The sequence below is a fragment of the Aulostomus chinensis genome, chromosome 18 (assembly GCF_037954235.1).
Source record: "Aulostomus chinensis isolate RoL2024-O1b breed Wild chromosome 18, RoL_Achi_v1.0, whole genome shotgun sequence".
Taxonomy (NCBI): domain Eukaryota; kingdom Metazoa; phylum Chordata; class Actinopteri; order Syngnathiformes; family Aulostomidae; genus Aulostomus; species Aulostomus chinensis.
The window spans coordinates 17,174,314-17,190,374 of NC_141337.1; the positions used below are offsets into that span (position 1 = coordinate 17,174,314).

Genomic DNA, 16,061 nt, shown 5'->3' on the forward strand with positions numbered 1-16,061 from the left:
CAAGCAGCCGAAATGAGTTTCCTCTGCAGGGTGGCTGGGCTCTCCCTTAGAGAGAGGGTGAGAAGCTCAGTCATTCGGGAGGTGCTCAGAGTAGAGCTGCTGCTGCTCCATGTCAGGAGGAGTCAGTTGAGGTGGTTCGGGCATCTGGTGAGGATGCCCCCTGGACGCCTCCCTCGGGAGGTGTTCCAGGCATGCCCAACCAGGAGGAGGCCCCGAGGCTGACCCAGGACACGCTGGAGGGATTATATCTTTCGGCTGGCCTGGGAACACTTCGGGATTCCCCCGGAAGAGCTGGTTGAAGTGGCTGGGGAGAGGACAGTCTGTGGTTTTTTTTTTGGGGGGGGGGGGGGGGGGGTTGTTTCCTGGAGGCCATGTGAATGTTTGTGCCAAGCCCCCTCAAGGTGTTCTTGGATTATTGCCTTCATGTGAAGTTCAAGTGATGTTGACCTTCTCCAGTGGGCGGCACGACTTAGAGGTAGAATCAAGCAACCGAAAGGTTGCTGGTTCCATTCTTGCTTCACCTGGTGACCAAGATACTGAGCCCCTAGTTGCTCCTGACAGCCCTGTGACAGACTGGCGACTTGTTCAGGGTGAACCCCACCCCAGCAACCCTTAACACATAAGCGGTATAGAAAATAGATGGACCTCTGCCCACCAATGTCCCAGTGAAAGTTTTACTTGCTTACATGAGTTCCTGCCCAAGTGCATCTGATTCAGCTTCTCAAATGTGTGTGTACAGTTAATCTGTTCGTGGGAGGTGAATCTCATGCTAGATCCTGTATTGACATTTTCAAAGTGTCTTCCACATGGGAGAGGTCTTTGAATCAGTTTGTAGTAAAATGGAGGGATACACGAACACACAAACACACGGTAGATGTTGATTTAGTATTATGGTAACAAACGTGGTTTTTTTTTATTATTAAATGTACACACAATGAAGAATACATGATGCTCAATCATGAAACACACAGTTTGTGTTCAAAGCTGCCTTTAAGAGAAGTTTGAAATGAAAAAATTATGAAAAAGAAATGGAGATTTTTGTGGAGATTAAAGCTTAAATGCAATTACAACAATCAAAGCTACAGTAGAAGAGAACAAGTCTGCTTGTCCCAAAAGAAATTGGTCGTGTCCAGGACTGCAAACTGTCTTGATTTGGACTCTTGGCAGCTTTAACAGGTGTACACTCAGAGCATACCATCAACAAACAAGACAATTAAAATGGAATAATAATATTTGCAGTAAGCCAGAGGTCTACATCTCAGGGAGGCCAGGCATGGGGAAACGACCAGCGAAAGCCTCCACCTCAGCCCTGATCTCAGACACCTGCTGCTGGAACTTCTCTCTCTGGGCCAATGCCTGGATGAACTCCTTTAGAGGGGCCTTGGGATCCAGGCTTTTCTGCAACTCCAGGGTTAGCTCGATGCCTACAGGATGAAGGAGAGCAGGGAGGGTGTTCAGACTGTAATTTGGTTTCTGAGGAATCTCCATTAAGGTTGGGTACTTTTAAGGGTACCAACTGAGTCAGTAGTACCGAGTACGGATTCATCCAAATTTCTGCACCTGAGCATGTCATGGTGACCGTTAGAGAACGGGGAGCTGGTAAGAGAGTAAAACTTTCCAATTTGTCTTAAACAAAACACCACAAGAGCCTGATTATGTCACACCCCACAGCTTTTTCAACAGAGAAGTGTCTGGAGAGTCCAAAGGAGTTTTAAGTGTGTACACTTTTCAATTGGTGGAGACGATGCTCGCCGTTTGATGCAGCGTGCAAGGCTGGTCAGGGCATTAAATCTAACTGGGGAGCCATCAAATATATTTAAAAGACGATGGCTGCACTGTTTAGAATAACTACAAATCCAGCTTCAAGGCTCAGTCTCCTGTAGTAATAGTAGAGCAGAGGCACGTTGTCTGCCACCAGCGTCCTCGATGAGGGCGACCCCCGAGATGACAACAACATGGTATCAACTTCACAGTACAGGTAATTAGTTGGCTTGATGGGTTTTTTTGTTTAATTGGATACCCAATGCTTTTCTCACTGTCTTGACTGATGTTGACTTGGTGTTTTACAGAACCACAAACCTTAACAAAAGAAATGTGTGAAATTCAAAAGTTTGGACTCTTCATTTTTTACAAGTTACCTTTTTGTTACTCGAAAAACAAAGTACAGAAAAAGCTATTGTTGCGGTACCCAACGCTAACATTGGTTGGCGTCACTGCTTTACACACAGGAGAATTCCATGTATAGAATGACTTGTAATGCCTCAGTACACACTCAGTGATTTGGACAAACACTTGTCTCATTTTCCCCCTTTTTGAATTCTTCATTTGCTCAAAAAGGACAATTTTCAGTTTACCTCTGTGAATGAACTCTGCCACCCTCCTGAAGTCATCTTCTACAAAGCCTCTGGATGTCAAAGCTGGAGAACCAAATCTCAGACCACTGGGGCGCAGAGCACTCTTATCCCCTACACAAACATTTGCAACAAGCGTTAGCAATGGCTACAAGCTACCTAGACTTATTAGCCTCAAAACTGCACACAATAAGAGCTACATCTCTATTCTAACAAAGCTGCATATGAATACTAAAATAAACAATACCCGGACAGGTGTTCTTGTTACACGCGATAGCACAGGCCTCCAGAACCTTCTCAGCTCGGCCTCCATCAGTTCCTTTGTTGCGCAGGTCCAGCAGAATCAGATGATTGTCAGAACCACCTACACACAGAGAACACATCAGGAGGCATTACTGCGGATCATGAAGCTACAGTACACTCTTTTCAGTAATCTGCTATCACAGAGATACCATCAGTAAAAGAAAACAGCATTAAGCATGTTATTAGCATTGTTTTATTAATATCAGTTTAACTGAATTAGTTTTTATTATTGATTTGACGTAATTGTTTTTCTCTAACAGGGCTTCCATTTAGTTGTAGAGTTGTAGCACCTACCTGTGACAATCTTGTAGCCGTGGTCAATCAGGGCACTGGATAAAGCTTTACAGTTCACCAGGACCTGCATTTGGTAGGCTTTGAATTCTGGAGTCATGGCTTGTTTGAGAGCGACAGTAACACCTGAGGGCACCAAGGCAGTGAGGAGGGAGAGGAGTATAAAAAGACACAATCTGACAAAATCCAGCAACTATCAACACAAAGCAGAGAGCAAATTCCACAAAGGTAAGAGTCCTGTACCTGCAATGGCATGGTTGTGTGGACCGCCCTGCAGCCCTGGAAACACAGCTTGATTGATCAAAGACTCCAGGTTGTACACCGTCTCCTTCCCCTTGGCGTCCACGCACCGCACGCCTGGAGGAGGGACAAAGACAGAGGACAACGTGAAATGGAACAATCATAGAGACATGGCCAGGGTCCCAATCCTGGTCTACCTTTCCTATAGAAGATCAGTCCAGCCCGGCAGCCACGCAATGTCTTGTGGGTTGTTGTGGAAACAATGTCACAGTGCCCAAAAGGTGACGGCACCACTCCAGCAGCCACCAGTCCACTGATGTGAGCCATGTCTGCCATCAGATATGCACCATTGTCATCAGCGATCTGACGCATGCGGCCGTAGTCGAGGTTTCGGGAATAACAGCTTGTTCCTGTTGAAGAAAATGACACCAGGGAACAAGTCTGTTTTGATTGACAGCTCTTTCCTAGTTTAAACTACTATGCAGTGAGTGAGTGTGTGAGTGTGTGTGTGTGTGTGTGTGTGTGTGTGTGTGTGTCTCCTGTAGCACCTGCAATGATGAGTTTTGGGTGGAACAGCCGTGCATTTTCTTGCAGTCGGTCATAGTCGATGTAGCCAGTTTCTGGATTCACCTAAAACCAGGAGGCTATGATGTCATAACAGTGACATAACCGACCATGGTCCTCCTCAAACGGGTGGGACATGGTCCCATGAACCAAATATAGGAAGCAAACTGAAAACCCATCATTCAATTGTTGATGATGACGCAGGACTGCAAGGAGATAGAGGATGTGGAGGGTGGGTTTGGACTCCTGTGGTTAAGCGCATTATTGTGAGTAAAAGGGCAAGTAAATGCTATACTGTGGTTGAACACTTTTTTTATGCGACACCACAGGATCTTTTTACAAAGACAACAGGGGAAACTGAAGGCGCTCAAACAATTGCTGGAGTTTGGGGAGTGGAAGGTGAGCAGGTTAATAACATTACTTACACATAAACTTGGCAAACAAGTCGAAAACTATCAAAAGAAATATTCCCCTGCGGTTTGTAGCCACATGGAGGACAAATTAAGACCGCAATGCACACAAAACACCATTAAGGACATGCTTGTGGACTCCCAGCAGCCTCTCAATTCTGACCACGGGACCATTGTTTACAATGTTTGGTGCACTTAAAGTGACAACTATACTATAGGAGTAAAAGCAAACAACCTTCTCTCTATGCATATAGTCAATATCTGTTGCAGTCAAGAAGAGCTACCCCACACATAAAATGTTACAGTGCACTACTCTGAGTGACCTGGAAAAATTTCTACAGATTTGGAGCTCACACTGACAGCACTGTTGAGGAACCAAAGTCCATTCATGCCATCATTACTTCCTCCACAATGGAGCACTGGACCTTGATTCTTAATTGTTAAACATTATTACCCAACATGATTGTGGTATTTGCTTTAACACACTTGTAAAATCGTAAATGTGTTCTAAATATTTCGATGTATGAAAGGAGAGAAATTGCATGCAGTTGTTTTGCACCTTATATGGCATGGACTCAAAGAAGATGGAGGTGGCTGAGATTTTCTTCTTGTCGGTCATGAAGCCGTGTGTCAGGTGACCTCCATCAGGAAGGTCCAGTCCCATGATCCTCCCATGGGGCTCCACAATGGCAGTGTAGACCGCAAAGTTTGCAGGCGAACCTAAAAGAGAAAAAGAGTAAGCCAGAGGGACAACAAGTCATGAGGTGTGATGAGGGATAAAAGGAAAAGGTTTACGTGAGAAACTATAATCTAAATAAATACAGGATCTTCTCTTAATACTGACTCACTTCTGTATGTTACAAAAACTTCTGATACCTGAGTATGGCTGCACATTGATGCCCCACTTCTCTGAGTCCAGACCATAGGCCTCCAGCGCCCTCTTCTGGCAGAGTCTCTCCAGCTCATCAACATGCTCCGTGCCACCATAGTACCTGAACGCAGCACCACACGTTATTGCAGCTGAACTCATTTGTGTATTTACAGGATACAACGTCATTAAAAAAAAAACAAAAAAACAGCAGACAAGGAAGGACATCAAATGTGGTTCGTTCTTGTACCTCTGACCAGGATATCCCTCAGAGTACTTGTTGTTCATGCAGGAACCCAGAGCCTCAAGAACGGCTCTGCTGGCGAAGTTCTCTGACGCTATCAGCTCCAGACCGTACGTCTGCCTGTGCTTCTCCTTCTTTATGATGGAGAACACCTGAAACACAAAGACCATTATTCAGCTTCACGAGGAAACATCCGTTTACTCCGTTCAGTGGAAAAGTGAAGATTTATTCAAGTCATGCTCGTCTGACTGCAGTTGTAACGACGAGATAGGAAACTAAAATAACAATTGAGTTTCCAGCCTTTCCCAGAGTGTCAGGGGGCCGAACAAGCAATAAAAACACCAGGAAATTGTGAAAGGCACTTACCGTGTTTCCTGATGGCTAGAAAATATGATTCATTGATGAATCAGATAAATAACTGATGCATCAATATTTAATAGTCAACACAAGTCCCATTCAAAAAATATATACTTTAAACAATATTTTTCAAAAAAACAAAACCAAAAAAACAACAACAACCAAAACACCCACCCCACTTAACCAACACTTATGTCACAAGTACACAGGTCAGCTCCTGTAAAACCAACCTATTTTGAAACTACAAATACAACCACTGTGGTTGTCTGCCTCAGCGGCGAGTGCCCGTCACAGTGGCCTTCGATCCCCTCAGCATTTTGAGCCAAATACGTGTCTGAGATATGAGCTGACGCCAGCAAACAGACATCAGATATTTCCACCTGACCCTTCTGATATTTATCGCACAGTAACTTTTGTATATTCAGTAAAGTCGAAACATTTTGTACAATGAGTGCTTTCACTGCGGCCCTTTAATTACATGGGAGAGAACTGAAGTAAGGTGCCTCATTCTTTTTGAGTCATTTTTGTGCCCTCATAAGAACAGGAGTTGGCCAAGTGAAATTTTTAGGGATGAAAAACATACTTGAGCTCATCAACTGGAAACAGATGCATTTGATATCCCCCTTCGGGTGCCGTAATTTGAAGCCAAAATCAGCAGAATTTATTCTATCACCTACTTTGAGCATCGAAATCACAGCATATAATCGTACTTTCAACTGCAGAACTCACACGTTGGAGCAACAGAAACAAGCATTGCTATCCAGAATGCTTTTTTTTTTGACATTCAAAAGGAATTTCATTTGAGCATAGCGCAAGCTGCCGCCCAGTCAAATACAAGCGTCATTGCTATTTTCAATCCAGAGCCTATCACGTTTTCCCGCCAAGCGCCTGCGCCCTTTAACTAGCACATGAACTTGTGCTCCGTCTACACCAGCAGGTGCCTCAGTATGATAATGAAGCGTGGTCTGGCGCTACCACGGTGCAATGCCATTTTGGAACACAAAAAACAAAAACAAAACGTGAGCACCATAGACTAAGAGCCTGGCCAATGGTGCTATGTGTGAAGGGATATTTAAAGGGTGCATCAACAGCTGAGCAGATGTGCGGCATTGCATTGTGGTTCTGCTGATGCATGAAAACGTGGAGACATCAGCCACCAACTCTTCCCAGGCCTGCTTCACCTCCGATGGCTGCTGCCCTCTCACATGAGCATAAGACTTCACAAGATAAGAACATAAGGCTCTGAAGGGAATGACACAAAGCACTGATTGGTTTGAGTTACTTCATGCCCCAGACACACCTATGATTAAATCAAGTGTCCAATGCCTGCCTCTTTGCACGGTGGTTTGCGCTCTGATTACACACCCTCTAAATACCAAAATGAAGCTGAGCATGTTCCGAGCAAATGTGCACACACAGCATCATCTGCCAACCACCTGGCGCCATAGACCGCTTAGGGCCCTAGGTGCTATTTACCTGTGAATAATCAAAACTTCACCCAAATCAGTGTTCAACAGAACGCAGATGGCACTAACTAAGCAAACTTTCGCCGCAAGTGCGACGGCTCAACAATGCCTGACAGTTTTCAGGTGATTAGCCACTCATCCTGAATCTTTAGTGTACCAGCTAAGGCAGATCTGACACTCCACATTTGGGGTCACGTCTACAAATTATGAAATTTAAGGGCTCTGGATTGAGAATGTTGTACCACTACTACTGTCTTATTTGGGATGACTGATGTAGCCTAATTAAAAAAACAACAACAACAAAAACACACAAGCTAAACACTAGACCAACTACACCACCACTGAATCGGGTATCTATTGCCATGGCAACGAAGATCATTTCAAAGCCCCAATCAGTCAGCCCTGATGGTCAGTCAAAACAATTTAAAGGTCCCGTCTTCACCTTGCTTGTCTGACTCTTTTTCTAGCCGTTATTTATTCTGTCTCAGAATAATCCATCATCATTATAAGTGATCTTTTTGGGTCAGCTGAGGGTCACTTAGTGATTTTTCATGGAAGGGATATTTATAGGCTTTCATCATGAGAAACACCAACCTCAGAGTCGTTGGTGGACAGAGGCTCCAACATCATCTTGTTGTGCGAGTCCCAGGTGTCTCTGCTCACATGGTGGCCGTTTGGTAAAGACATCGTTGTCGATTTCCTGCTCACACAAAGTAGAGACCTGAAAGGTGTGACATGGATTTTTATTACTGACTTTATAAAAACACAAAGCTGATGTAGACCTGAGCCTACGTCTACCAGTATTCTTTATAAGTGTGCCGCCATTCACTCCTTGGGACTCTTTATCTATAAAAACCCTATAAGAAGCTCAGAGCCTTGGTTTTTAAGAAAATGTTTTTTCTTCTTGTTCCCACTGTTGACTGAAGGTTGTGCAGAGTTGAAGCATGGAAGCCTGTTTTCATATTTATTGGTGAAAATGTTCATTTTCTCTCAGTTGATTATAAATCTGATTTTAAGAAGTGGACCTACCAGCACAAATTTGGGCATTCCAGCTATTGTGGGGGCTCTGATCTTGGTCCAAAATTAAACGAGGAACTTTGATGCTTCCAGTACAGAGAAGCAATTCAACTTGTGAAATGGAAAATATTTTTATCAAGAGTTGGCAAAAATAACAGGCTTGAGGAGGCTGAAATTTACACATGCTTTTAATTTGGATTAATTATAGAACTAATTAACTAGATACTTTTTTATCATCTGACATCACCATTATTTATGTAGTTTTTAATGAGAAAAGTAAGTGGCATTTTTAGGGATTTTGCTGTGGCCATTACAGCTTTGTTTCTGCGCAGTGACAACACGCTGTAGTAATAGTATTTTTCATTTTTGTAAACTTCAATACACGTTTGAAGGTGAGCTTTAAAAGTACTGCATTAAGGTGAAAAAAACTTCAAATGTATTTCAACATATAAGGATTGAAAGTTTTTTTTCCAGGGCTGTTACTGATTATGAGTAATCTTTGTATCAATGCATTTATTGGAAAGTTTCTTTACAAACAACCCATTAAATGTTAACTTGAGCGTTCTAAACACACAAACAACAACACCGAAGTGTCTTCAGTTTCTTGAAGGCTTTAGAATTGTGTGTGTGTGTGTGGGGGGGGGGGGGGATCAAAATTGCAAAATTAAATTTTAAAAACACTTTTCAAAACAATGTGTGAGTGCTTCACTTCCTTCCGGTACTTTACGGAGTCGCAACAATAGAAGAAATAAATATCAAAACAACAACAACAACAAATATCTCAATGATTCGATCGCGTCATCACAGCCTGACCCACAGCAGCCCCCCTGCTGTCTGCAGGGTTTCCTCATCAGTTGAACTTTGAACCATTGACCTAAAAATTTTCGCCTGTTTGGTAACTTTGCTACACAGTCAGGCGTTCCTGTTGTTCCATAACTGCCTGATGTTTGTCATCCGAGTGTTGACGAGGTTGTCGGTCCTGTCAGGCCACCAACACATGACTTGTATGAACACGACACCATTGGCTCTGGTCCACTGACCTACAAAGTTTATCAGTCCATGAGAAAAAAAAAGAAGAAACTAACTCCCAGTATCGTGGAGTGTAGCCAGCCAGAATAACTCATTAATTCACTAAACTCGTTTTTTATTTTTACAGTAACACGACACAACATGCTGCTGCAACGCTAAATGTTACTACAAAACAAATCATTGCACTGGAAAGAACAAATAAAGACCGAGAAAGAAAGCCAATAAAGAGCTTCAAACACTAAACATTACGGTTTTTTGGGGGGGCGGACTCAATTTTGCTGCCAAAGTAAAGACTGCGTTTGTTTATTCTTGTTGCGAGGACCTTTCAGTGGCTCGTTAACTCACCGCTCGAGGAGGACACGCGCCGAATCGGACGTCACCCTGAACTAACTGTCAACAGCGCACGAGGCGGGGACACAATACACCCCAACGGGTTAAAGTCCGCCAAAGTTTCAGCCAATCATGGGACTTCTTCTTCTTCTTCCTCTAAGACATCATGAGCACAAAATTGCTTGGACTCCACCTTTTGGTGGGCATGTGAACAGATGTCGTAAACCTCATTGAACGTTTGCCGAAATTATATTAAAAACATATGTTTCGAGTGAACTGTACTTTAATTATTAAATCCACTAGCTTAAGCCTTTTTTTGTATACATTTCACCTCTATAATGTTTTTTAAGAAGACCTTGAATTTTCAGCAAGACTACGATAATATCGGTGCATCATCCATTTTTTTTTTAAATATATTGATATCAGTCTGAAGGTCAATATTTGTGGTGGCTCAGTTTTGCCCAAGTATGATTTTTGCTCTTTATCAATGATGAGGAAATAATGAATATATTAAAAGATACATGTCATCACTCAGAGCCCATATTTATTTGTAACATTATTTTCCGGTATTTCAAGCCATTTTTCGGTCACTATTTCTGAGAGTTTTTTTTATAGAAATGTCAGCCATTGTAGTTTACTGACATTCAATAAAACATTTTCACCCAAAGAGGACACTAACAAGTCATAATTGCACCATGTATAAAGAGAATATTTATTGAACCCCTGTACTCATTCTTACTTAGTTTATTACTACATTCACAAGTCATAGCATACACACACATTTATCATACATTTCATTGTGAAATTGTTCTATTCAGTGTGAGATATCAAACTGGTTGTAGTAGTTATGTATTCGGACAGTTTTTAGGCAGGAGTGCCTAAACGTAAAAATGTATCGTTTTCCAGAAAGCGACCCTCCCTGGGTTCGGGTCTAGGAACTTCTTCTGGGGTTGCCAGACAGGGGCACAGACTGCAGAAGGGTGGACTAGAATGTCACGCTCTGTGCGTGTATGAAATAGTTACTAACTGACTGTGTTCACACCAAATGGCAATGTGAATTTTTGCGTCGCTTTATTCACGAATATAAACATTGATCCAGCGATCAAATTCGCACGAATAAAGCGACGTGAAAATTCGCGTCGCGTTTGGTGTGAACACACCTTAATAGTTAATAACGAAAACAGTTCATAGCTAGCTATCAATTTTATTATCAAATACAAATACACATATATGGAAAAAAAAATGCATCTCTGGTATTGTTCAGGGGGCCGGGCCAAATGTGGAGGCCGTATCCGGCCCGCGGGCCGTAGTTTGGGGACCACTGGTTTACATCGTCATCTTTGGACAGGAAGTCAGTCCAGCTTCTTCCACATGCTGGCAAATTTTTCAGGGGCCTGGTGCGGAGAAATAAGCAGATATTCAATCCAGTAAAACTAAAATAGTAAAACTACGCAACAAATTAGTTGCTCATTTTTTAAAAGATGTGCATAAATGTTTTGAATGCAGTGAATACAGAGACAGGTCCTTAAGTTTCTGGACATCATATTTCTCTGGGAGATCTCATCAAACCTAATATAATTTACATTTAATTTACACAATCTAGGCTTCTTATTTTTAACTTTTGTTGAGTAATGCAGTGTATATTAGTAAATTGAATATAGTTTTCTGCTGTCCTTCTGTTCCTTAATAGATGGAGGAGAGTGTAGCAGCGATGGAGAGATGTCTCAACCAACTACTGCATAGCAACCTGAGGGCAGAATATTTTACTTTTACCTCATGTAATCTAAGGCTAGGGCATATTTAACAATGGAACGATGTTTTTAGCACATGTAACTGAAAACGGTTTTGTACTCTGCTTCTGTTCTTTTAACAGGTGGAAGAGAGAATTGCAGTGGACGAGAGTTGTCAAGGCGTACCGTACTTTGTACACCTGCACTTTCTTTCATTCTCACCTACCTCGTGTACATAAAGTATCCTTCCACACTGATCACATCATATTTCTTTTGGTAACACTGCACAAATCTCACCCATTATTTTTGTGTACCTTTTTGGAACTGCGAATAGTGGTTAAATCTTTATGTCTGCCTTTGTTTTTCCAGGTATTTGACTATTTTATTAATATCGGTAGTAAAATATTGGTCATTATGCTTTGGCCATCTTTAATAATCCCTGTGTTTTATTTAAGGTATTCAAAGTATGTTGCACTAAGCAGTTTTTGGTCTCATTAGTTTTTGAATTACATGCACTAACATTCATCAGAATGGCAGAGGTGAAGTAGTTTAAAAAAAAGGTACACAAATAAAAACAGTCAGTCAGCCAGTGACCAGAGCAGCTGTAGCTAAAATACTATCGCGCAGTGTCAAAATGCTACATTCACCTGTCACATTTTCATGGACTCCAAATAATGCAATGACACACATTTCACCTTGTTTTTTTTTTATATCATATTCATCTGAAATATTTCTCGACTTAAGATATATATATATACACAATGTGAGATCCAAAAGAAACATAGTGGCAAAGCTCAGTTAGCAAAGTTGACGTACAATGATACGAATGCAATTATTACCATCATGTACAAACTCTTGAGTTGTTTCCAAGTGTAGGTGAAAACCCAAGAAGTCTTAACTGCAGCTTTACCTTCTGGAGGGATCAATGGCGACATCATTCCACACCAAATATACACAAGCCCTCTCCGCTGGCATCTCCCCAGCCGTTCTCCAAATGCTCATGTTACAGTAATATGAAATACTCTTCTTAGTTCTTCTTTTAAAAATAGTCAAATATATATTGCGCCAGTCCATAAATGTGTGAGATGTTTCTGATAAATACTCTGCATCATTTTAGAGAGAGGGAGTTCATTCCTTTAGCTGCTGCTGCCGCTGCTTCTTTTGCTGCAAGTGGAACAGAAAAGAAACAATTACGTTGAGAGGAGCGGAGTGTTAGGAACACACACGCTTTTTAGGTTAATATATATATTTTTCCCTTTTCCATCCCCATCGCCACACAAGAAGCTACATACTCTTCTTGCTACTGAGTGTGCATTAGGGAGCTGAGACTTACTCAGACAGTCTGACCGCTAGTTAGTTGAGCACAATGAATGGTAGCGGATGGGCAGATCAGCACACCTCTTTCTTGCCTGCCCAGCTTCTACCACAATTAACCCCTCCTCTCAAATAGACAAAGTTGGTACTCCATCAAATCACTGTGCCCAGTGGTTTCGTCAGGAAAGAAATTCCTACAACGTGTTGGACTCTTGTAATCTTAAAATGTTCTGTCATGACTAATGTTATAAACAATCCTAGTTACATTCATGCAGGCCAAGGCTGTTTTGTAGAGAAGTCTATTTGATGATATTTGACAGTGATGCTAACACTTCCCATCCTCTGCCATTGACTGTGCAAACTTGCAGTCAGCTGGTCTGAGAGGCAGGAAGGAAAGGTATGTGTGTGTGTGTGTGTGTGTGTGTGTGGGGGGGTAATAAGAATATTTTCCACAAAAATTGGCATGTTTCTTGCACAAAGAGGGAATTCAAAGGGACCAAAGTTACTTAGAGTGTTCCGTATTGAGTGAGAATGCAACAAACAGAGCTGCAATGTCATATCAGTGGGTGAAAAAACCCATCCATCCATCGTCTTCCGCTTGTTCCTATTAAGGGTCACGGGGGGGGGGGGGGGCTGGAGCCTATCCCAGCAGCCTTCAGGTGAGAGGCGGGGTTCACCCTGGACAGGTCACCAGTCCATCACAGGACCAACACATAGAGACAGACAACCATTCACACTCACAGTCACACCTACGGTCAATTTAGAGTATCAATCAGCCTCATCCCCTCTTGATGTCTTTGGACTGTGGGAGGAAGCTGGAGTACCAGAGAGAACCCAGCAGGAACAGGGAGAACATGGAGACTCCACACAGGAAGATCCTGTGATGGAGCTGGGACTCAAACCCTGAACCTTCTTGCTGTGAGGGGACAGTGCTGACCACATGATCGCAGTCTATATTTATTTGAGCAGGAACTGAGAGTCTGGGAGAAACAGACAGAGGTGTGACTGTGAGGCCATGAAGCTCAGTAAACGCCGGTGTTGCTGCGTTTCAGAATCAGCAAAGGAAGAACCTCTGAGACTGTTTTTATACTGGCCATCTGCTGGCAGTGATGATAACTCAACACCACTCACCACAGAGTCACCAGTGGATTTCACTCCTCTGATCAACATTACTTGGTTGATGACGCTCCGACATGTGACCAAAATAAACTGGAGGAGGCAGCCAAGAGCAAAGGTACGATGGGAAACTATCCATCGAGAAAGTACTTGAGATTCAAAGTACTTGTTAGGCACGTCTATCGCCACAGGATCCTTTAAGTGATGTTGTGATACATGGATACTAACAATCTGAGAGAATCGTACAAAAAAAGCGCTTTTAGTGGACGGACTTCGTCGTAGATAGTTGCCCCATGTGCTTGTTACAGCTGATGTCACTCAATATGCTTACAACTCAAAGAAATTTGGTTCCTATTGATCATTTTGGACCAAACACATTAGAAAAAGGCCCTGAGAAATACCTCAGCAATCCTTTAAAACAGTTTTCTGTATTTCAAGATCATAACAAACACTTGTTGTGGTCAAGAACTTATCATTGAGACGACACATCACAAGTAACTGTGATTAACTGTTCTATTTTGGATAACGCAATGGAGCCATAAGCTTCCACTTTTACATCAGATTAAAAACCACGTTGTATTTACTCCTTCCACCATCATGAATGCCCAGCACCTAGCAACATACCTTTTTTCTCCTCTTCCTTCTTTCTCGCTGCCTCCTCTCTCTGTTTCCTGATAATGGCGAGGCGGGCGAGGTCAGCTTTGGCTTGATCTGTCTTCCCTGCTAAGTGCATCTTCATGTAGCGCTCCTTTGCTTTCTGCTTCTCAATCTCCTCTCTGTGCACAAGTGTGTGTGTGTGTGTGTGTGTGTCAAGGTGCCATAAAGAGAGTCATTATAAAACACTTTGGAAAGAAATTACAGAAATATCACGTCTCTGAGAATTTATCAACAAAACTGATGAGGATAAAGTTCACAAAATATGTTGGCCATCTAAATTGGAAGATTGAGGCAGCACAGCAGAACAAGGTATCAGTGCTTATAAAATTCACTTCTTTACTAATAGATTATCACATGTGTGATTTTCCCCTTTTCTAATATTCTCTTGGAGCTGTAACGGAGGTATTTCCCCTCCGGTGTAGCATTTTAAACTGAGAAGCAGATGCAAACACAGCATGAAACTAACTGTCGTTGAAAAAGTTGGCTATACAAGTGCCTGCAGCACTGTAGTGTCTTACCTCCTCAATGTGTTCAGTATAAAGTATAGTTGGGAGAATTACAGAACTGTTCAAACTGAACGTGACTGACGTGTTGCGGATAACACGTACCGCTCTCTTCTTGACAACTGCTTTGGCTCATCCAGCTCAATCTGCACCACCTTCTTGGACTTTTGTGCCACTCTGTTGGGGTTCTCAATTTCTATCAAGCCCTCCACACCTGCTCTCCTCCTCTGTAAACACATCATACAGTATAAAACCAAAAAATACACAACAAACCCTTGGAGATGGAGAGTAAGTTAATACTAGAGAAAAACCCTTGAATGGAATACACAACATATAAACAGTAGTGATTCAAATGGAGTGCCATAGCCTTCAGTTATGTAATGTTTAGTCATGTTGATGTTATCTTAAATACAGCACTTCATTACGACAACACACAACTGTTAATGTAAGACCTGCAGAAAAGTAAACTGTGTGTTCTGATGGCGAGACAGAAGTTGCGTGGTACCTGGGAACCTTCATCATCACTGTCATCTGACCCTGAGGCTGGCAGCTTCTCCTCTGCCGTGTCATTCGGAACAGCTCCCTCGTTCTCTTCTTCAACCTTGAACACGACAGGACGCATAGGAGCTCGTCATTAAATTATGGGATTATGTTAGATCTTGCTCAGCCTTTTATTTGTACATCACCAACCTTTTTCCTCTCCTTTTCTGCCTTCATCTGTGCGTCTATCTCCTCAGGACTGGTGTAGGTCCGCATGCGACCCTTGTGGCCACTTTTCTTACCTGCAATGTAAAAAAATAAAAATAAAAAAAAATGATATCACAGACAGATTTACATTTCGTGTGAACAGCAAGGGTAAAGACTAGCGACAGGTGTCCAGAAATATTTATTGTGTTTATACCGATACCACCACTGCTTGTGTAATGTTTTGTCCTCACCAAAAGGACAGAAATGTTAATAATGCAACCTTAAATTACAGAAGCATGACTCGTTCCCTGCTCTAGAGTAGCTAACATAATGCTAACAGACGTAAGTACAAGATTCTACCAAGTTTCTTACCTCCCTTGGGCATGTTGACTTACAAAGCGTGTCTTATAAAATCACTAACAAGTAAGAACTGACAGAAATCATTAATGTTAATACAGTTAAGCGAGGTGACAGCTGGCTAAACTCTCTATGGTGGTGAGAAAATCAATACCCGGAGTGCGCTCGATGTGCCTGTAGAAAAACATATTTGGAGAATATAACTAGCATAAGGTGAACACATCGGC

General features: G+C 42.3%; 1 protein-coding gene across 4 annotated transcripts; it reads right to left on the reverse strand.

Moving 5' to 3' along the window:
* Positions 1 to 887: 887 nt before the first annotated feature.
* LOC147245457 (serine hydroxymethyltransferase, cytosolic-like) lies at positions 888 to 16,001 on the reverse strand. 4 transcript variants are annotated; one of them, XM_086186211.1, is made up of 16 exons: positions 15,850 to 16,001; positions 15,481 to 15,572; positions 15,296 to 15,391; positions 14,896 to 15,017; positions 14,248 to 14,406; positions 7,689 to 7,797; positions 5,278 to 5,423; positions 5,036 to 5,151; positions 4,719 to 4,879; positions 3,734 to 3,815; positions 3,383 to 3,595; positions 3,189 to 3,302; positions 2,949 to 3,071; positions 2,599 to 2,715; positions 2,355 to 2,465; positions 888 to 1,424 (listed from the first exon to the last, which is right to left on the reverse strand). In XM_086186211.1, the coding sequence occupies exons 1-16, from the start codon at positions 15,860 to 15,862 to the stop codon at positions 1,252 to 1,254; spliced, it is 1,947 nt and encodes a 648-aa protein (XP_086042337.1). In that variant the 5' UTR covers positions 15,863 to 16,001; the 3' UTR covers positions 888 to 1,251. The 4 variants fall into 4 exon arrangements, with proteins under 4 accessions (XP_086042337.1, XP_086042334.1, XP_086042335.1 ...); XM_086186208.1 differs by lacking the exons at positions 14,248 to 14,406; positions 14,896 to 15,017; positions 15,296 to 15,391; positions 15,481 to 15,572; positions 15,850 to 16,001 and adding an exon at positions 9,486 to 9,568 and having other exon boundaries at positions 7,689 to 7,815; XM_086186209.1 differs by lacking the exons at positions 14,248 to 14,406; positions 14,896 to 15,017; positions 15,296 to 15,391; positions 15,481 to 15,572; positions 15,850 to 16,001 and adding an exon at positions 9,486 to 9,537 and having other exon boundaries at positions 7,689 to 7,794.
* Positions 16,002 to 16,061: the final 60 nt, after the last annotated feature.

Bases quoted from the DNA above. Each gene is read 5' to 3' on its own strand.
- LOC147245457 (XM_086186211.1), bottom strand. The intron at 15,392-15,480 runs GTTGGTGATGTA...GTCGTGTTCAAG, and splicing joins CAGAAAAGGAGAGGAAAAAG to GTTGAAGAAGAGAACGAGGG. The intron at 4,880-5,035 runs GTATCAGAAGTT...TTTCTCTTTTAG, and splicing joins CAATGTGCAGCCATACTCAG to GTTCGCCTGCAAACTTTGCG.